Below are 19,947 nucleotides of genomic sequence, written 5' to 3' on the forward strand. Positions count from 1 at the left end.
GGCAGATTTTTCTAGGGCAAGGCCCACTTATTTCCGCATCGGGGGTTTTGTGCATTGCAATAATATGCATCGTTACATAATCTTATACAATGCGCCGATCATCCATACCCGTAAACTACTATGGAAGCTTAATTCGACAAAACCAACTATATACAACATACAGTACTATGTATTTGCAAATCGATCTTTTGCTTCCATTTTTGCGACCGCTGATTGGCTGCCGCCCGTGCTTCCACTTTGCTTCTTTCTGCTGGCCGTATACCTACCGCTGTAGAGCAGAGCGCGTATATATATATATTTACTAGATTCCACTTTCAGCCATTCAGCAAAAACAATACAGGCTTAGGGCTTTCAGGTAACTTGCTGCATTACGAAACAATGAGCAGTTCCAAATTCATGGATATAATATAAAATCACGCAATTAACTAGCTTCTTACCTAGTTTTTACCCGCTCTTTTCAACACCCAAATAGCTCTATTTCTACCCAATTACTTACAGCATATTCTTCTTCCCAGTAAGATCCTAAGCACATACGACCATAGGGTGTGGAAAACAGGGCTTCCCGTCCGCTCAGCCGTACTTAAGCCACACGCCGGTGAGTTAGTAGTTGGGTGGGTGACCACCAGCGAATCCTCACTGTTGTATGTTATTCTTTTTTTGTTTTTGTATATTTATTAAATATAGGGTATTTGTATAGCAAGGGACCGCAAGGTGGCCATGACTTGTTAAATTTGTAAAAATCTCCACGGACTTCGTCCGAGCAAGCTAATGGACTATTTACGTAACCCCCGATAGACTATATCTCTTACACCTCAAGGTAGAAAACAGTCAAAAGCACGAAGACGATCCTATTGTTATAAAGTCTAGCTAAGTAAAACCGTAAGAAAGGGTCTGTGAGGATGTGGCCTGGTTGTCCAGCTAGATCTTTGACAATTTTCTTGTATTGCCGAGACACACTGTGAGGATTGGCCTGCTTGAGTTCTGATTTCAATTCTCAACCAATGTGGTATGTCTTCTTGTTTTATTTTTTGGTTTCCTACTTGAGATCCTCACGCCTCCGTCACTGCTTAGCGTTGACCTAAAAAAAGATTGAATCCTCCTAGAGAAGCTGGAGGCCGGTCCTCCCTATTCTAAGATTGTAGTTTTCGCTCTTTGCCGCTTTGGAACTGGTCTGAATACGCCAACGGATGTTCTTGAGCCCAGGCGAAGTTGGTCCAGAGGGAGCAGAAGGAAGGTCTATGGCGATGGGGTAAATATAGAGATATGCTTGGCTTAGCCCTTCTTATTTGTTAAGGTTCGCGGAATCTGCACGGCGTAGGGAATGGTATTTGTCCAATGAGAATAGTTAGTGTAGCTTCCTAGCACCAATGGATGAAAAACCAGCCCTAAGTTTCTGGTAACTGCCTACTAGTAGGTTAAGGAGAAGCTAGTGAAGAGAGTCACGAATAGTGGGCTGTCCTCTTTAAGCTGGTCTCGGGGAGCACGTGAAGGTACCCCCAAGGTAAAATGGTATGTAAACTGAAGCTGAAGTGAGAGACAACGAGGGATATGTGAGATATCTGAAGAAATATATATGGCAAGTCCATTCAAAGACGCGGAGAAGAAAGTAAATGTGAAAATTGTTGATTGTGCCGAAGTGCGCTGGAGAGGTAAAACGACCAGGAGCTATGAAATCCGATAGTGAAGGTTTCAGGAGAGAAAGATGTGTTTCTTGGGAAGTATGGTCCTATAAAAAGTAAACAAAGACTAAATTGACCTCTCTATCTTCCCTGGCTGTATCAACACTCCATGTACATACTAATCATTTTTCCAGGTGGTCTACTTGACTCTAGTTAAAACCAAGCTGTCAAAATCCTCCCTGGATGGCCGAGTGGGTGAGAGACACGAGATCATCTGATTGTTAGGTGGAACAATGAGCACGGGTGACACCACATTGGGAAGCTTAGCAATGGTGAAACTGGTCAGTGATTCGATCCTCACCAGGAGTAATTGGGGCACGGATTATTTTTTTGTTCCTTTTCCATATCACCCCTTCACCAGTCTGTTCCACATACCCGGCCCAGGATATAGCAGTGGAGTAGAGCCAACAGTATATGCTAGTATCGTGGAATAATACTAAAATCGTATTGTTTTATCTCTCTTCTCTTGAAGTCGATAATACTTACCTTACTCGTTCACTAAGCCAGCGCTGAGACTGCCGTAACTAGGGAGTTGATCGTGCCAGATGTCTTGTTTGTACTGCAGTGAATGCATAGTAGACCTAAGAAATCTTCTCTACTGGATAGTAGAAATTGGTCGAACTGTATTTGGATTAAATACTGGTAGACTCGGATAAAATCCTCACCGTTTCCATATATGGTAAATTAACAGAATAGAGCACGCAGAAATATTTCCAAGTCATCCAATGCTTAAGCTTCTCCTATACCTACAGGTTAACTCGTACCCAATAAGACTCAACTACTACGAACCACAGCCGGTCATATCAAGTTTACAATATCGAAACAGTCCTAGATAAAAGCTAAGCCTAAAGATATGGAGACATACTTGCATCTCAGAAGGCATGCATGTAGCCTAGTCCAAGTTGTCTTCTTTATCAAGCTACACCTATGTTCAGTGATAGTCGTAGGCCAGAAAAAGATGTTAAAGATAGAGTTGTATTTCTCTTGGATTAATTCACTTGAAGTCTCGCAAATGGAAGTACTATGTAAACCACCTCTTTACTTCCCAAGCTGCTTCAAATCGAGCTGTGCCTTGTGAAGCTGCTTGATTGTGTGGTTGTATCTATCCACTAGCGCGGTGAACGACTTGTTGGTTGCTTGGAGCTCCTGCTTCAGCTTGTCATTCTCCCGTGACTGCCTAGCATTGGTGCGACGAAGGCTTGTATTCTCTGTCTGTAGCATTTGAAGGCTGGTCTTGCCGGTCTTGGGATCAATGATGGTCGCCTTTCGCAAATTACGCTGGTACAAGTTGCGTTCTTTCGATAAACTCTGAATTCGCTCTCGCGCGGCCTCAAGCTGGCGGGAAGTTGGGGTCGAGGCAGAAGGAGGAGCAAGTGTTGCAACGGGTGCAAATGGCGAAACGTGTTGGGCGTAACCCTTCTGGTTCGTCAAGGCACGGGGCAGCTGGACAGTGCGAGGAAAGGTATTTGCCTGTTGCGCATGATTAGCACATTTCCCCGATATAAATGAGTCAAACGTCAGTAGGGACTTACAGTCACATTGGTTGCAGCTTTGGAAGATGTCATTGTAGCTGCAAGAGCTTGTGGAGGGGATGGAGTCGGCGGAGTGGGGCTGGGAGTATCAACGATCTCGACAGGCGAGGGGTCAGGCGAGGGGTGAGGAGAGTCAAACAGAGAGTTGGGTGAGTCCACATCCTGGGGGCCTTCTTCAACTGTGTCTTCTTCAATGATCTGAGGAGTACAGGCAGACACGCCGGCATTGGCCAAATTGGCCTGGGCGATGAGGTTCTCCCACTTTTGGACCTTGTCGGCGTCAGTGTCCTCGGGAGAATATGCAATCCCAACCGAGGGGTCGTAGGGCACCTGCCTGTACGGCGCATGCATGGGGACATTGTTGGAGACTGGCTGGGCAGAGCGGTTGACAGGCGTGGTAGAATTGGGTTTGTTGAAGCTGTTCATATCCGACAGCGCAGGCTGACCAGAGGCACAGGAAGAGGCGGTGGCAGCGAACTGGGCGGCGCCACGGACAGGCTTGTTGACAGGGGTGGCTTGATTGGGCTTGTCGAAACTGTTCGTAGCCGACAACGCAGGTTGACCAAAGCCACAGGAAGATGCGGTGGCAGTGAACTGAGTGGCACCATAAACAGGGGTGTTCGAGAGTTGATTGAAGTTGTTCAAGGGTGACTCCGTGGGCAACGCATTGAAGCCGGGTTGACCAGAGTTGAAGGAGCCCACCCCCATGGGGGGGACCATGCCAGAGCCAGACTGATCGACGCCATTGAGAGGAATGCCGGAAAACAACTCGTCAAAGCTGCACATTTCACCGTTCCCGAATTGGCTGAAAGCATTGGAACCATTGAGCTGCCCGTCGGAACCGAGATTGGCAAAGCCATTGAAAAGGGCCTGGGAGTCAAAACCAGGCTGGTCAAACCCAAAGGCAGGGTAGTTGGTGTCAATGGGACCCATTTTGATCAACAATGGGACGAAAGGTGTAAGGCACCGAGGAAAGTTTGGAAGAGAGAAGGGATGAAAAGGAAGTAGAAAGGAAGAAGAGATCAAAGGTCGAGGAGGGATAGTAATGGCCGTCGAGGAAGGAACTAGGGCTCATAGATGGGAACAAAGAGAGCAAACCGGAATAAGGAAAGTAACATTGCTATTGTATTAAAGAAATCAATAGAGATGAATAGGGACCAATAGGATTCAATAGAGACGACAAACGCAACGACAAACGCATAATGTACTTTGCTGCATTGGTATGTTTTTTTTTCCTTTTCTGCCGGTTAATAAATTATTTTGCCAATACCTTAAATCTATAACAGCCAATCACACGTCGTGTCCCAGCTTGTGACTTTGCCGCTCAATATACCGCTCAGTCTAATCCAGACTCGATATTACCGCATTTGACACAGCGAGTGAGTGCACCAATTTTTTTTTTTTTTTAAAAAAATAAAAAAAAATAAAAAGCCACTACTGTATTGAAAACATTGATCTAATTTTCACGCCCCTAAGCTCACTTTGTCAACAAATAACCCGCGACGTGATTCTGTTCACCTACTTGACCGCCTCCATTTTATGCGCCACCATCCGTCTTATCCTCCCACCGCCCTCACCTTATCTACACTTCATCAAACAGAGACACCGCTCTATTCACGTGGGCCTCCAATCACGTGGTAACCATGGCAGAAAACGGGACTCCATCCGACGTTCGGTCTGGGCCGTCACGCCTTGCCAGCTCCCTTAACGGCTCAAGGGACTCCAGTTGTTCCCAGAACGAGGATATAACGAGAACCGACTATTTCTCTCACTACACTCCTTTGGCCTCAGCCCTGGCGAATATGAGTGTGATTTTATGCACAGGTACGAGGAATATAACAAGGACCTCCCCGCATTCTTCCAGACATTGAGCTAATTACCTTGGTTGCATATTTTAGCGGGGTATGACCATACCATTCGGTAAGTTGAGCTCAGATAGCCGCCCACGGTGTTCATCCAGCTCCTACAGAGTGGCAATTGGTAGCAGCATCCCTACTGACTATTCTCTGATAGCTTTTGGGAAGCGCTCTCGGGTATCTGTTCCCGTACAATCCAGCATCCAGACTCCCAAGTCAATCGTCTTTGCATCACCCCGGATAAACGGTTCTTGGCTGCCGCGGGCCACAACAATGTGAAGCTCTTTGACATCAAGTCAACCAATCCTAACCCCGTGATCACCTTTGAAGGTCACACAAACAACATTACCGGTGTGGCATTCCATTGTGAGGGGAAATGGATGGTCACCAGTTCCGAGGACGGAACTGTGAAGGTCTGGGATACACGAACCGGCAGCTTGCAGCGAAATTATATCCACCGGGCTGCCGTCAATGATGTCGTAATTCATCCCAACCAGGGTGAGCTTATCAGCGGTGACCACGCCGGTATGGTCCGTGTCTGGGACTTGGGCGAGAGCGTCTGTACCCATCAATTGATTCCAGAGGAGGACACTGCTGTTCTCAGTGTTAGCGTGGCCAGTGATGGATCGTTGCTTTGCGCTGGAAACAAGAAGGTACGTGACTTGGTTTCGCAGAGGATGTGAGCGTTCTTTACTAATACCTCGACAGGGCAATGTCTACTTGTGGCGCATGGTCCAAACTGACGAAACCACCCGCATCATCCCCGTCTGCACCTTCCAAGCTCACAAGGACTACCTCACTCGTGTTCTCCTCTCCCCCGATGTTAAACATCTTGCAACCTGCTCTGCGGATCATACGGCCAAGGTTTGGAATCTAGATGCCGACTTCCCGCCCGCTAAACTGGCATTAAAGCAATGGAAGGAGAAAGAGGCATTGAATCCTCCAGTTGAAACACCGGTCGAAGCTCCGATAGTCCCTGTCGAGGTTCCCGCCCCGTCTCGAGATCTGCTCCGCATCTTCGACACACCTGTTCAAGACCGTGATTTGCTTCGTATCACCGACAATCCTCCTCGCCAAGAGACACCACAGCAGACATTCACTTCTTCCCCTGACGGGCCCCCCATGGATCCAGTCAACCACACATTGTTCCTGGAGACCACCCTCGCTAACCACCAGCGCTGGGTCTGGGACTGCGCTTTCTCCGCAGACTCTGCATACCTGGTTACTGTTTCCAGCGACCACTATGCTCGTCTGTGGGAGCTTGGTACTGGCAATATTATCCGCCAGTACAGTGGCCACCATCGAGGTGCCGTCTGCGTTGCTTTGAACGACTACTCTGAGCCTCGCTAGGGGCGAGATGAAAAGTTGAGTTGGCGAGGTCAAGTGGCGTTTTGCTTTTATGAATTAATGGGTCTTGATTGGCGTTGATCTTCTTTTGGGTAACCTACATATGTATACATGGCATGGCGCAAGTAATGATGGGTGCTTGCGATGTTTTCTCCGGTTATATGGCGTGTATTGGGTTGGTCAATGGCAAGCTTTGCCGTTGGATTGTTTTGCAGTTTTTTTGCCTATTTCCATCCTACCGAGGATATTGCATATTCGAGATACCAATCAAACATTTATTCCACGTTTCCTTCCTCTACCCTACATACTCCAGGCAGGGTAACACATCTCCTACACGTTGACAAGGCTATTCAATTTCTCGAACAAAGCAGGCAAGTCTCCATAAACTAAAAGAAAACACAACACCACGCTCAGACCGAACTCAAATCAAATCACACGAAAAAGAAAAAGAACAGATCTGAAAATACCCAGAGCACTAAAAACAAATGTTCAAGTACATGAAAAAGAAAAGATGAAGCCCATGACCCAAATCCGATGAAAAGTCCTCGGAACCTCTCTCAGACAAAGGAACCAGCTCCGCTTATGGAATTTTATGCCATCCATGGATATGTTCATGATAGAACAAGCCAACCAACAGTCAGCCCCGTCCTTATACGACGGCAAACCACGTCACACAGACAACAACATCCATCCCGCGCTCTTCAGCACCGGGGTACTTGAAAGTCCACATGCCGTCGCGGTTGACGTCCCAGAACGCCCCAGAGGCGGAGTGCATACCACGCTTACCAGCATTGCTGAGTGTGCCATTGGCAGCGACGGACGGGTCAATTACACCCTGCTGAACGATTGTGCTGTTGACGGTGAAGCGGTAGGGAGGGGGCTTGGAGGCTTCGGTGGGTGCGGTAGCGGTGATCAGGGCCTTGAGGACGGTGTTCTGTACAGGAGATTGTTAGTATCAGTGTTGTCATGCGCAGTATGGGTAGTGCTTGTTGGCTGGATAGTGACGCTTACGATAATCTGGGAGTTCCAGGCTCCGACATTGTCGTGCTCGTAGCCCTGGCTGTTCTCGAGGGCATTTTGACAGGCCTGAGGTGAAATGTTAGCGCGGGGTTCATTCCACGGGGTATTTTTAGGAGTGGGCGTACCTCGGTGGTGATCTTAGTGAGATCCTCAATGGGGATGGGCTGGAGGGTCGTTAGTATCGTTTGTGACAATGCAATGGTAGTGCGGGTTATTTTCACTGCAGGAATAGCACATTGATCCGTAGTGTCACTGGGTGTCAACCTAACTTACCGATGCAGAGGCGCCTTCGGCAGACATTGTGAATAAATTGAATGTGGTGGCTTTTGGAAGGTTTGAGGATGCTATACGGATAATTTTGTTAGTATGCGAGTAGACTGACTCAAACTTGAACGCGTGTAGACTCCATTGGCCTGACATCATGTCCCAAATACCACGGGGTATGCCCGCGACCCTGGAGCAATGCGGGGAGAAGGGGCGCAACTGGTGACGAATATCGGCGCACTACCTGTTTCAAACAGCAGAAATATCTTCGCGTACCTTGATTGGATCTGAATAGCAGGTATGATTATGATTGCGTGATGCTTGTAAGACTGTCCTTGCAATCTAACGTGGATTGTTTGGATGTTTGGCAATCATTGGAACGCTTGACCTAAAGTGGTTTGGCGCGAGCTTGATTCTGCCATGGCGGTGTGGAGTATAAAGGTTGTGGTTTATACACTTCAGGTGGTGTGTTGATCTGATATGGAGGTGAATCCCGTATATAATCTCCGATACTATCTTGAGTGCAATTGATGTCTAATATGAGATAACAACGTCCTTGAAAACGCCATGGGACTTCGATATGTACGAACTTTCCATATAAGTTATTATGATCATATACTTCTTGATGTCTTTTTTTCTTTGGGCTAGGTAGAAAGGGTGGGAATGAGTAATCTATCTGAATAGCATATTGTGGGCATGTGGTGAAAAGCTAGTTGTGTATGAGAAATCGAAAGCCATTTCTGCATTTTTAAATTGAGTACGCTAGGGATATCTCGAATGACTTGAACATGATCCAGGAGAAATTTGAAAAGATACAAAGGCTGTGGGTGGTTTTGAAATTGCAAGAAAGATATTAACGAAGTACCCGGGCTAGCCACGCAGAAATAAGTTTCTCCTTGATATCCTACATCGGAGAGAAGTGAGAGAGATGTGGAAGACTTCTGAGATTGATTCTGGCTCCAAACATGGTGTCTAGTATGAAAGCAACCCAATATCGGATGCGATTAATTGAGATTAAGAGTCTATAGTTTGAACCAAGTGCTACGACTTAATAAGGAAGGAGCCCCCCAAGTCCTATTCTACCTCTTTTGCATGTATATATCGTCAGTAGTTAGGCTAAAAGACTAGAGAGAAGGGAAACAATAGCAGCGCAAGGAAGGATGCTCATTTTATGCCCATATTTTCGGGCCTATCTTTAAAAAAGACAAAGAAAGCAAGTGTCCAGTGCGTGTTGGTGTATGAAGGGTAATCTTCAGCCACTTGGCAGACGATAGTCTCCATTGATATTATACTAATCTATTTTGATAGCCAAAGCCGGGTCACGACTCCATATGATATCCCAAAATTTCTTCTGTCCCAGCATCTGGGTCTTCATCTTCATCTTCTTCATCTGTCCCTACAGGACTGTCCTCTTCTTCTCTGTTGAGGAACTTCACTCATTTAGCAAGAGTTAATTTCTGACACGCGCCCTTCGCGATTTTTCTCGAGTCTGATCTCGGCTATATAAAAACCTTGAACAAACTGTTCAAATGCGGAGGATTCTGCCACATGGCGGCCCGTAGCTCCCGGCTATAATGATGTCATCCCGAGCTTGTTCCTGCATGTAGTCTATGTAGACATTTGAATCTAAAGTTCCCAGTAATAAGACATGTCTTTCCATATGTTTTAGTCTCTAGAGGCCGATTTATTATTTCATTAGTCAAGTGCGATTTGCAAGAAAAACCCCAAAAAATAAAGACAACCTCGGGCATCGGTTGCTTCTACACTAGGCCCACTGGCGTGAAGCACCAGCTTGTAAGCGAATTTGTATCAAGTATCCTAGTTTGGATCAATAGACCGCACATCACATAGCGTTACATTTAGTTCTTGCGTCAAAACATATTCCGCCACCTTTTTCTCCACACCAGGATCCGAACTGTGCCTGTGCGATTTGAGGATAATAGTCCAAGAATAGAACGTGTCCCGAGAATCCCATGCCTTTCAAAATCCAGGACAACTTCATTCCTGCTCTCAGGGCTATAGAATAAGTTGCGGATAGTTGAATCCTGATGCAAGCCTCCTAGACGATGGATGGCCAAGAATGATTCTTTCTTCTTAGCAGCGATCGACTCCCGGGTCAAATATGTAAGTACTTCGCCGAGAGACTGGTAACTGGGGGAAAATGGCATCATATGTGTAAGATACTGTAGCTGTACGGATGTGTCAGATACAGCTAAGATTCCCCATGGAAACATGATGAATATCTGTTAGTGATTAGAGTAACTTCTAATGGATACTGGTGCTTTGGTTGATATTCCTCTTTGATTTTTGACAAATTTTTGTTTTAGCTCCAGGCTTATTATTTATCCTTGCCTAATTATCTTCTTTTTTCTTCGGGTCTCATCTCCTTGTTCACTTTGGCTTTGTACTCGTTCTTTACTTAGACTTTATTCAAACAATGATATTAATCAGCGTGCTTTGTTCACGGTTTGTGATATGATACATACATAAAGCTATATGACTGACAAAATCTTTCAATCCAATTAGATTCACAAGCTAGTGGGTATTGTTTGAGACCGTTTCTCTTATCCCATCTAACCCAGTTCTCCAAGCCCTTCACAATGCCTCGGAACAGCTCATGGGAAGAACATGGACACAAACTACGGAGATGGATTGAGCACTTCCATGAACCGTCGTGCCCATTCCGTCTATCCCCATTCGCTATGTCATATGACAGCGAACACCAGGACTTTTCTGTATGGCTCAAGTTGGATCCATCGTGGGACGAGGTGGTCTATCCTGATCTACCGGCTGAGCTTAAGCGTATAGAAATCGAGAATCGAGAAGGCCCACCAGTGGGCTGGCAGGGACGCACTGGACCAGGGGTGGTGTTCATCGACTGGATCCGCCGATCGAGGAGAAGTCATGCTCCACACATGTCGGGATTCACGAAGGCTGCCTATGAGTTGGAATATCCCCTTGATAGCCTTAAATGCATATTTGTGACTGATATTACTAAAACTGACACAGTGGCATGCGTTCGCGATAGGGTGTATAAAGCTCAAAAGCTCCAGTACCCTAGTAACCTCGTGAGTTTCTGGTATCCTTCACCCGAGTATGATGCTATACTGGGTAATAGACTATTGCAGCTTTTATTTTGTGTGCATAGGCCCAAGGCCAAAAGAGAGTTGCAAGCATCCTTACGTTTCACGATGGTGAAAACTTTCAACGCCTGAATATGCGTTTTGAGATTTCAGATGCGCTATGATAGGTATCTCTTCCAAGACTTAGTTAGTTAACGTATTTCACATGCGAGCTGCGCACACAAGCGAGCTGCGCAGTCCGATACCTATAGTAAATGCGATAAATTACAACTAAATATCTCAACAATACTTGTCTTTGCGAACTTTTCCTTATAGCCTTATGCTTTTCATGTAATATCTTGCTCCTTTTAGGAGTTTGGGGGAATTTAAGCAAGGTTAAGAAATTCATGACTGAGATATATAAATTCACAGGATTTAGAGACGTAATTTTCGATACCATAATAATGCAGGTTTTTAATCCACTCGAAATTGATGTATACTACTAAAAATTCTTATCAATCTCTATCGGCAAACTACTGTTAATAAAAAACGTTTGGTTGTGGAGATATAAGTGTAGCATACATCGATTTTACTATGGTGTTTCGACTGCGCAGCTCGCTTGTGTGCGCAGCTCGCTTGTGAAGGACGTTAGTTATTTTGGTATGTATTACGTCACTACCTGCAGCTTGGATGCTTTTTTAACTAGTGTCACTGGCTTTATGAGTACACTTTTCCGAACAATATATTTAGTCAAGTTGGTTGTATAGACGAAAATAAAATTGCCGATTGATTCGAACGCAAGTGCTATTAGTATTATATTTCTATGTACGATGTATTTATAAACGTAGAGACATCGTCGAACTGCCTTTGTTGTAGTCTAGAATTCGCCGAAAAACCAATGAACAGGCTATCCGGTCACCTTGGGAATAAATTTTCCGAATCAAGGCTCCTCAGGTTATGAAGAATAGGCGTTGTACTTTATATTTCTCTAGGGAAGATAAATTCTGCGAGATGACAGCCAGGTATGAGCTACAATACAAGTCATTAAGGTGAAATATATTTTCCCCCTTCTCCGACAACAGAGCTCGCAACACGGAACCCCGCAAGTCAAGTGCGATCGATCGGACCCGCCTTAGGACGAGCCATCGCAGCCACTTCCGAGCCAGGTGGACTGAAATCCACGAAGCCATGTTTCAAGTATAGCGATGCCCCCTCCTTGCTAGCATCCACGTAGGCCGCAACACCATCCTTATCCGCTAGGTCGCATCCCCACTGGACAATCATAGAGCCAGCTCCTCGCCGTTGATAATCAGGATGAGTGCCGAGTGTGTCTAGGTCTTTTTTTTGGTTTTGGGTGTCAGTAAAAATGTCTTCGGAGATTTGAAATGGGTCTCGCCTCGTTCATACAGTAATGTTTCTCATCACCCATCACGCGCTTCCTGGCCTTCTCCAAATTTTCAATCAAATCCTCGCATTGCTGGTAAGGCGAGTCCGCATGCCATTGTGGGAAGCGACGGCCTCGATCATCTGGCATGGCCAGGTCCCATTTGCCAAATGCAACTAGCCGTGGTCGGCCTTGCTCGTCTTTCGACTCGGTGTCAACAACACGTAGGTATCTGTGGTGAGACTTTTGAATATCTCCCATGTGCCAATCCCGGTGCCATTGGTGCATACCGGGGGTATTGGGGAAAATTTGCCCGATCACCGGCTGTGTGAAGGAAGCGAACCATACCTCAGTGATGGCGGGGACATCTTCCGGTGTCGCTAGTTCTAACACGAGAGAATTTGTTGCTGATCCCATGTCAGAATTGTCAGAATATGTATTCAAGCGTTAAGCGAAAGGGTATTGACTAGGAGACTCGCATCAAGGCAGGCGTGTTTAATATAATTTGATAAAAATAGGCTGGGGGCGATTTCTCGATGAAACATGCCTTCGGACTCCGGAGTGAGGAATAAAGTTCGCCTAATGGTGGTTACGGGGACTGGGATGTTGTTTCAAGGGGCGGGTTGAGCAGCGAGAAGAACGTTTGAAAGAGGGATCAGGTGCGAGATGATAAGAGAGTTGCAAGGGTCCACTGGATTTCTGAATCCTTCGACTAGGTATAGAAATTGAAAAACGCCCAGAGGCCCAGCCACTTGCGTTGGCCCCCGGAGTGAGGAGTTATGCTTTGGCCCCCAATAACCCCATCTCAGTATATACCTGTGGGTAGTATATAGTGACCCATACTGATAAATATCTCCGTCTGGATTTTACGCCGAGCAGTTAGCCGAGGAAATGAATTCAAGTATATATTTCTCAATACCAAGGACTGACTGAATAAAACCGATGTAAAAAAAAAAAAAAGGGTTTTGCTTAGTATGAACCTATTTGTCTTGCTGAAAGCCACTGCTCATCGATAATCACTGTTGTTGCGAAGAAAATCCACTTGCTAAAAGGCTTATTATGCTGTCATTACTTCTCTGTGTGGGTTGCGAGCTATTCCGGTGAATTTATGAGGTCCATACATAATTTCTTCATACTCCTGCATTATCGGAAATCTGATTCAAATTGAAGAGACGATGGATATACAAATGCGTAGACTCATATTTGTGTGATAATTATAAAGCTTGGGTAAGACAGCTCGTATATGACCACTATAGCATGAGTGAATACCCCAAGAGTGCGAAGCACCAAACAGCCTGCCCATTTAGACTGAAACCCCGATGCAGTAAGCATATCCGGCCCACAACCCTGAACAATCCCCATTAAGAGCCGGGTTAAGCTCGTACAACTTTTCAAGCGCGATTCCAGCACTAGCGGCCATGTCGTAGCAATATACCCCTTCACTTCGTCAGTCAAGTCCAATCAGCGATTACAGACCACTTACCTTCTTTTTGCATAACCCAGCTATTGCAGTTTTTGGGAACTCCATCTTGAGTCGGGCCTGGGGCTGGAATAGAGGTTTGTGTCGGCTGGTTCGTCGTGGTCGTGGTCGTGGTCTTCGATGTTGTTGTTCCAGCTGTTTTTGTGGTGGAAGTGGTGGTCGTGTCTGTATCGCCGCGAACACAGTAACTATAATAGATTAGCTGGTTTTTGTATAAGAATGAGGTAAAATGAAAAAGGCTTACGCGGCATCAAGGAGCAAATTGGAGCACTTCTCATCAAGTTGCGGGTTCCAAGTCTGAAGCTGCGCGAATGTGATTCCGTACACGTTCTGCAAAAGCGAGCAAGTATCCCCACCGACGATAGTATGCCTAGAAGAATTTAATTTAGTTTGTAAAATTTATCGCGTGACATTTATGATTTACTTACCAAGTGTAGCAATCGGAGGTCGTCCCAGTCGGAGTGGGAGCAGGGGGTGTCACGTATGTCGACGTAGTTGTTCCATTGGTAGTGGCATTCCAATTTGCGGTCGGATAGACGCAGTAATACAGACCTGGAAACAGGTTTGAACAGGCTGCGTTGATTGATGGATTGATTGTAAGGAAAAGATCAAGGCTAATTGAGTATATGAGGGAGATTTGTTCGCAGTTATCCCCATCAGCAGCGGGATAATAGCCTCCACACTCATTTGTGGTTCCATAACCTGTTGGACCGGCTGCTGCGACAGTGCTAGATGCGTATTGGGCTGTTTTTGTAGCAGTGGCACCAGGAATGGTGGTTGGTGTGTATGTTTGACCGGAGGCGGCTACACAGACATTATCACCGGAGTTCAGGTTCGAACACGCCCTGTTAAGGGATGGGTTATAGCTTATGAGATCCGCAATGGTGAGATCGTAGGAATCAGCGATGGAGTTGCAGGTGTCTCCATCTTGGACTAGATAGACAGGACAAGCTCGTGGAAGGCACCTAGAAATGTAAGTAATAGATCCAATAATGAAAAAAAGATGATCCTACAAATTCTGTCCAGCAAGCAAGTTCGATCCATCTGGGAAGATCCCGTTGAGCGTTCTCAGCGGGCCAGTGGGAACTTTCTGGGCCTTGGCAATGGACTGCATGTCATCGCCGGACTTGGCAGAGTAGAAGTTTCCAGAGAGGCACGAGGCGTTAGAGGGAGTTGAGTAGTCGATGCCAGGGATGGCGGTCATATTGGTAGCCGGGGGCTGCACTTCAGTGGGCAGGGCCCCTGTGTTGCATATGTCCTGGATTTTGACATATTCATCCACCAACTGCTCGTCGTAGTTGGAATACGCCGTCTTTTGCATTTGCTGTATCAGATCTAACACGCATGTCGAGCATAGTTGATCTTTTGATACTGCCGACAAGGCCGTATCAATGTCACCTAAGACTGTTTGGATGTCTCCGATCGCATCTATGAATTGTTAATCGGGTAACCACATTTTAATAATAGGAATCGAGGCATATACCGGTGCAGTATGTGTTAGTCTTAGGGTCCTTCAGGCAAGTCCTGTTCCATGTCGACCATAAGACATCTCCAGCCCAAACAGCAGGGACTCCATCCCAGGGCTCGACATCACCAGCACATTGTTGTTTCACAGAAGAATGATATGCCTCTAATGCGTTACCACAACCATCATCACATAATTGATCTTGGAAGGTTTCATTGCCCACTTGACCAAAGTAGTCCGACATGGAAAGTGTAACAAGAAAAGGATCACAGTCTAGCTCTTTCCTCAACGCAGAAGTGCATCCGTCTGAGATAAGGGCTGTGGCATTGATTCCATATTCGTATAGATCGATCTGCGCAAAGACAGACGCGAGGTGAGTGACAAAAAGTATAGAAGTAAGTTTCATGGCTGCAGGTATTCTCAAAATCTTTCTGCAGTATCAACAGACCATGGAGAAGTAGGATCAGCAGGTGGAGGGTGGGTGGATGTATACCCAAACCACGCAGCTTTCATTTCCTGATGTCAAGGTGAGGTATTTTCTTTTTTTCCCCAACAGGACTGACTTCATAAGATTGAATCATGACATCGAGTATGTAGATCGGATATCTGAAACAACTAGTGCAACTAGGGCGAGGGGAAACCTGACCCCTATTGCACTAAAAGTGTCCGGTGCCACTAGTATGTTCTTCAAAAGGTAGTAAATCTCCGAAGGAGACAGGGATCGTAATCCAAGTGATGTAAAACCCATCGGGAAAACAATATCCTCTTTCCGATAACGCTTTCATTTGTTCATCTACAAGAGGGGTAGTTGTAGCAAACTTGGAACAGGATCACCTAGAGATTTAGTGCTTTTGATGGAGGGTGGGATGAACAAGGATTTTGGGGCGAAAAAATCCCGGCCTCCACTAGGATATGTTATTGCATGTGCAATCAGGGTATTTAGGCCCGGTAGAAGAAGTTGAGGCCCAGTGAGCAGCCTCGTGTCTTTGGATACTTCTTTTGGCATCTTTTTGGTGTGCTTTGGACACCCGTATTATACTTGATATCTTGTATTGTTATATGGCCCAGAATGAAGACTTGGGCTCTACTTCTACTCGCACTATGGTGCTGTTCCTGCTTTGGTCAGGACTACACATGCAGTGCCGATAAGCCATGTGAACTTGGCTGCTGTTCAAAAACAGGAGTCTGTGGAATGGGACCCGACTTCTGCGGAGACAGCTGTATATCCAATTGTGATAGCAAGTCAGATTGCAACCCAGGTTGGGGTATGAAGGTATTTGCCACTTCATCCTCAGTCGAATCCATTGAAAAGAGCTGACTTTAAGAAGTGGTCTACGGCAGACAAATGTCCCCTCAACGTGTGCTGTTCTGAATATGGCTTTTGTGGAACCACCAAGGATTTTTGCGGTAACAAAACGATTGAGTCTCCCAGCTGCTCCGGATCTAGCTCTTCTAAGCGTACAATTGGATACTATGAGAGCTGGGGAATTAACCGCAAATGTGACAAAATGTACCCAGAATGTAGGTTTTCCTTGCCCATATATTTCTTGCGCCCAGTGGTATTGACATCAGATAGCGATTCCTCTTGGATCATACACACATCTAAATTTTGCATTTGCCTTCATTGATCCCACTTCATTCAAAGTCGCCCCGATGGATAGTGGGGATGTTGCATTATATAAAAGATTCACTGGACTCAAGAATCTATATCCTGACCTCCAGACTTGGATATCTATTGGAGGCTGGAGCATGAACGACCCTGATCAACCCACTGCTACCACCTTTTCGGACCTGGCTGGATCAGAGTCGGCACAGAAGAAGTTTTTTGAATCCTTGCTTTCCTTCTTGGAAACATACGGCTTTGACGGCGTTGACCTTGATTGGTATGTTTATCTCACCCTTCGTTGGTACTCGCACCACTGACTGTGCAATATAGGGAATATCCAGTAGCTGAAGAGCGCTCAGGGAAGGCCGCCGACTACAAAAATTTCACTTCTTTCTTGAAGAATCTTCGGAATGCACTCGCATCAAGTGGACATAAATACGGGCTCACCATCACCATCCCATCTTCCTACTGGTATATGCAACACTTCGATATTGTCGAGATCGAAAAGACAATTGACTGGTTCAATATTATGTCCTATGACCTGCACGGTACTTGGGACAACACCAACAAATATCTGGGCCCTTATATCAATGCGCATACCAACTTGACCGAAGTCAACTTGGCATTAGAGCTCCTTTGGCGGAATAAGATTGACCCCGACCACGTCGTACTCGGTCTAGGGTTTTATGGCCGGTCATTCACTCTCGCTGATCCCAGTTGCAATACTCCCGGCTGTATTTTTACATCGGGCGGCAATGCAGGGTCTTGCACGGACTCAGTCGGGACACTCTCATACTCAGAGATCAAGCGGGTGATAGATAAAGATAACGCCAAGGTGACCTTGGACAAGAAGGCCGCTGTCAAGATGGTGACTTGGGGCGAGAACCAGTGGGTTAGCTATGATGACGAGGAAACTCTCAAGCTGAAACTGGACTATGCCAATAGCCACTGTCTTGGCGGTACCATGGTATGGGCCGTGTCGACAGATGATTCTGAGGGCACAGCTTCGGCCGCACTATCAAAGCTGACGGGCCGTAGCACAATCGCATTATCAGCCAAATCACTTGCTTCTACCACTGATCAAGTTCAATCTTGTCAGTTAGGTGAATGCGGCAAATCTTGTCCGAATGGCCTTAGCCCTGCCCAGCGGAGTGATGGCAAGAACAGAGGTAACACTGGTACCAATACTGGATGTCCGAAGGGCGAATCCCGTCTTTACTGCTGTCCAACTGACAACATGCCCACCTGCGAGTGGCGTGGTGGGGCTCCATTCTGCAATGGCAAATGTCACAAGGGAGAAGTTGAAGTGTCAAGCAGCATCAGTGGAACTGGAAAAAGTTGTTGGACTGGGCACAAAGTGCTTTGCTGTACGCAGACTGCGGCTAATAAAGCAGTTTCTGAGTGTGGCTGGTCAGGAAGTGCGCCTTTCTGTGCTGGAATTCATAGCAATGCAGGGTGCCCTTCGGGACGGGAGCGATTAACTTATTCCAATTACGGTGCTGGTGGAGAGGAGCCTTGTATTGTCGGTTACAAGTCATTCTGCTGTGATCAGCCCCCTCCATACGAGAACTGCGACTGGTACTACCATGGTGGAAAGATCTGGGGTTCTATTCCCTTCCAGTGCACTGGAACATGCCCTGCCGGGAAAGCTTCCATCGCGACCGATCCTTCTGGGTGCTTGTCGGGATATGGATCATTCTGTTGCGATTCGCCAGCTACGAGTGTATGTGGAAGTCCATTTGTGGTCATTATTACTTGCAATTTTTGCTAACAAAAGTAGAATGATCCCCTTGTTACTGCTTTTAAAACTCAGCTACAGAAGTACTCCAAAGATCCTGTCTGTGACAAAGGTCAACGCCAGTATTCAAAGCGGGACACCATCGAGATGGGTTTGCAAAAGCGTCATAGTTTGAACAAGGCAGACTGGACTAGTCTGCTAATCCATTTGACTGCTATCGCGAAGCGTAACAGCCCAACCTATCAGATGACGTTGATGGAGAGCGAGTATAATTCTAGTGATCCCTTAGTGACCCTGGACGAAATTCTTCAGTTCCAGGCTGAGTGGTAAGTACGGTATTTCATTTCTCCAGAGCATTAACTGAATTGATGGTATAGGCCTAATGCCGAGCCTATTTCACGAACCGAGAGTCTTCTGTGCTTAGGGACACATGGGAGTGATGAGGTTGCAGACTCTGATGCTGGGTCCCAGCTTTGCGAGTTGGCTTGTCCTGCTGCGGGACTTGATAAGCGTTCCAACGCTACGGTTCTCCTATCGGTGGCGAAGAGTGTGTTTGCCAGAAACATTGCGGAATCGGAGGAGCTTTATAGTTCCTCAGAAGGATATGGAGAACCAAGCTGGGGTATGATTCCTATCTATCAAACCCTGAACGCGCGCTGACCAGAATAGGGTATATAATGCAGGGAATTATGGACGGTAGATTGACCTTAGAGTATGAGATGTTGGTCCGTACCGGCAGAGGGGAGGAAATTTTGGAAAGTAAGTGACATTATCTTGACCAGCAATGTGCAATGTAGACTTCTGCTTATATTATGCAGTTGTGTGGCGACTGCCCGATGGCCCGGAATATCGGGAGTCTGACAGCGATCAATACGCGGTGTTTCATTTCCACTTCGACCATATAATGGAGCGTGCAGGTGTATTTCGGGCCGGAATATACGCGATAGTGGCCTTCCATGGTCAGGAGTATGTTGCGCAAAATCGCTATCCTCGTGTGGATGGCAACGAAAATCAAGGTGTAAATCGACGGGCTCACGTTTTGAATTGCAATACGGGCAACGACGTGACTCCTGACACTCATTACTTCTATCCTGGCAATGGACGGGAGGACGACTATAATAGCGAGCATCACCGGAGGATTTGGCGTTTTGCAAATTATCTGTACGAAGAGGACTTGGCAACAGAGCAAACATTCACGGGAGCTCAACGAGGCCAGTTGACGAGATATCGCGATGAGGACGATCCATGCCCAACGCGATGGCTCTTTGAATGGGGCCGTTATCGGCAGAGTCGACCCTTCACCCCTAATTATATTTTGGGTGAAGCTGCTGAGGACGACATGATGGATGACAATGACGATGTGTAGATATGCAGATCATAAATATAAGCGAAGGAAACAGGATGGAATGACTCATGTCAAATAGCTGCTATGATATCACCGAGACAACCCCGCACTTGAGCAAGTTAAATATAAAGCATTAGCCCTCTTCTTCTCTAGCTCTTCTTTAGCTTTA

The 19,947-nt window shown here is 46.3% G+C and overlaps 7 protein-coding genes across 7 annotated transcripts; 3 read left to right on the top strand and 4 right to left on the bottom strand.

Annotated features, from left to right (window-relative positions):
• Positions 1-2,717: 2,717 nt before the first annotated feature.
• On the bottom strand, positions 2,718-4,144 carry N7479_009674 (uncharacterized protein; the record flags this gene model as incomplete). Its single annotated transcript, XM_057257367.1, has 2 exons — positions 2,718-3,149; positions 3,212-4,144. 2 exons carry the CDS (start codon positions 4,142-4,144, stop codon positions 2,718-2,720), a joined length of 1,365 nt encoding a protein of 454 aa, XP_057104825.1.
• A 710-nt stretch (positions 4,145-4,854) lies between these two features.
• N7479_009675 (WD40 repeat domain-containing protein) lies at positions 4,855-6,417 on the top strand (the record flags this gene model as incomplete). The annotated part of the gene is made up of 4 exons (XM_057257368.1): positions 4,855-5,035; positions 5,110-5,131; positions 5,225-5,720; positions 5,776-6,417. 4 exons carry the CDS (start codon positions 4,855-4,857, stop codon positions 6,415-6,417), a joined length of 1,341 nt encoding a protein of 446 aa, XP_057104826.1.
• A 646-nt stretch (positions 6,418-7,063) lies between these two features.
• N7479_009676 (dynein light chain Tctex-type family protein) lies at positions 7,064-7,734 on the bottom strand (the record flags this gene model as incomplete). Its single annotated transcript, XM_057257369.1, has 4 exons — positions 7,064-7,348; positions 7,426-7,500; positions 7,560-7,598; positions 7,708-7,734. The coding sequence occupies 4 exons, from the start codon at positions 7,732-7,734 to the stop codon at positions 7,064-7,066; spliced, it is 426 nt and encodes a 141-aa protein (XP_057104827.1).
• Positions 7,735-10,298: 2,564 nt separating this feature from the next.
• On the top strand, positions 10,299-10,913 carry N7479_009677 (uncharacterized protein; the record flags this gene model as incomplete). Its single annotated transcript, XM_057257370.1, has 1 exon — positions 10,299-10,913. The coding sequence occupies one exon, from the start codon at positions 10,299-10,301 to the stop codon at positions 10,911-10,913; it is 615 nt and encodes a 204-aa protein (XP_057104828.1).
• A 954-nt stretch (positions 10,914-11,867) lies between these two features.
• N7479_009678 (uncharacterized protein) lies at positions 11,868-12,561 on the bottom strand (the record flags this gene model as incomplete). Its single annotated transcript, XM_057257371.1, has 2 exons — positions 11,868-12,097; positions 12,168-12,561. The coding sequence occupies 2 exons, from the start codon at positions 12,559-12,561 to the stop codon at positions 11,868-11,870; spliced, it is 624 nt and encodes a 207-aa protein (XP_057104829.1).
• Positions 12,562-13,595: 1,034 nt separating this feature from the next.
• On the bottom strand, positions 13,596-15,495 carry N7479_009679 (LysM peptidoglycan-binding domain-containing protein; the record flags this gene model as incomplete). Its single annotated transcript, XM_057257372.1, has 5 exons — positions 13,596-13,812; positions 13,869-13,994; positions 14,053-14,589; positions 14,638-15,052; positions 15,108-15,495. The coding sequence occupies 5 exons, from the start codon at positions 15,493-15,495 to the stop codon at positions 13,596-13,598; spliced, it is 1,683 nt and encodes a 560-aa protein (XP_057104830.1).
• A 1,247-nt stretch (positions 15,496-16,742) lies between these two features.
• On the top strand, positions 16,743-19,799 carry N7479_009680 (glycoside hydrolase family 18 protein; the record flags this gene model as incomplete). The annotated part of the gene is made up of 6 exons (XM_057257373.1): positions 16,743-16,972; positions 17,026-18,418; positions 18,476-18,759; positions 18,811-19,055; positions 19,103-19,192; positions 19,252-19,799. The coding sequence occupies 6 exons, from the start codon at positions 16,743-16,745 to the stop codon at positions 19,797-19,799; spliced, it is 2,790 nt and encodes a 929-aa protein (XP_057104831.1).
• Between the last annotated feature and the right edge of the window lie 148 nt (positions 19,800-19,947).

This window comes from Penicillium vulpinum (assembly GCF_028829585.1).
Source record: "Penicillium vulpinum strain IBT 29486 chromosome Unknown utg000004l_segment0_segment0, whole genome shotgun sequence".
Lineage (NCBI taxonomy): Eukaryota > Fungi > Ascomycota > Eurotiomycetes > Eurotiales > Aspergillaceae > Penicillium > Penicillium vulpinum.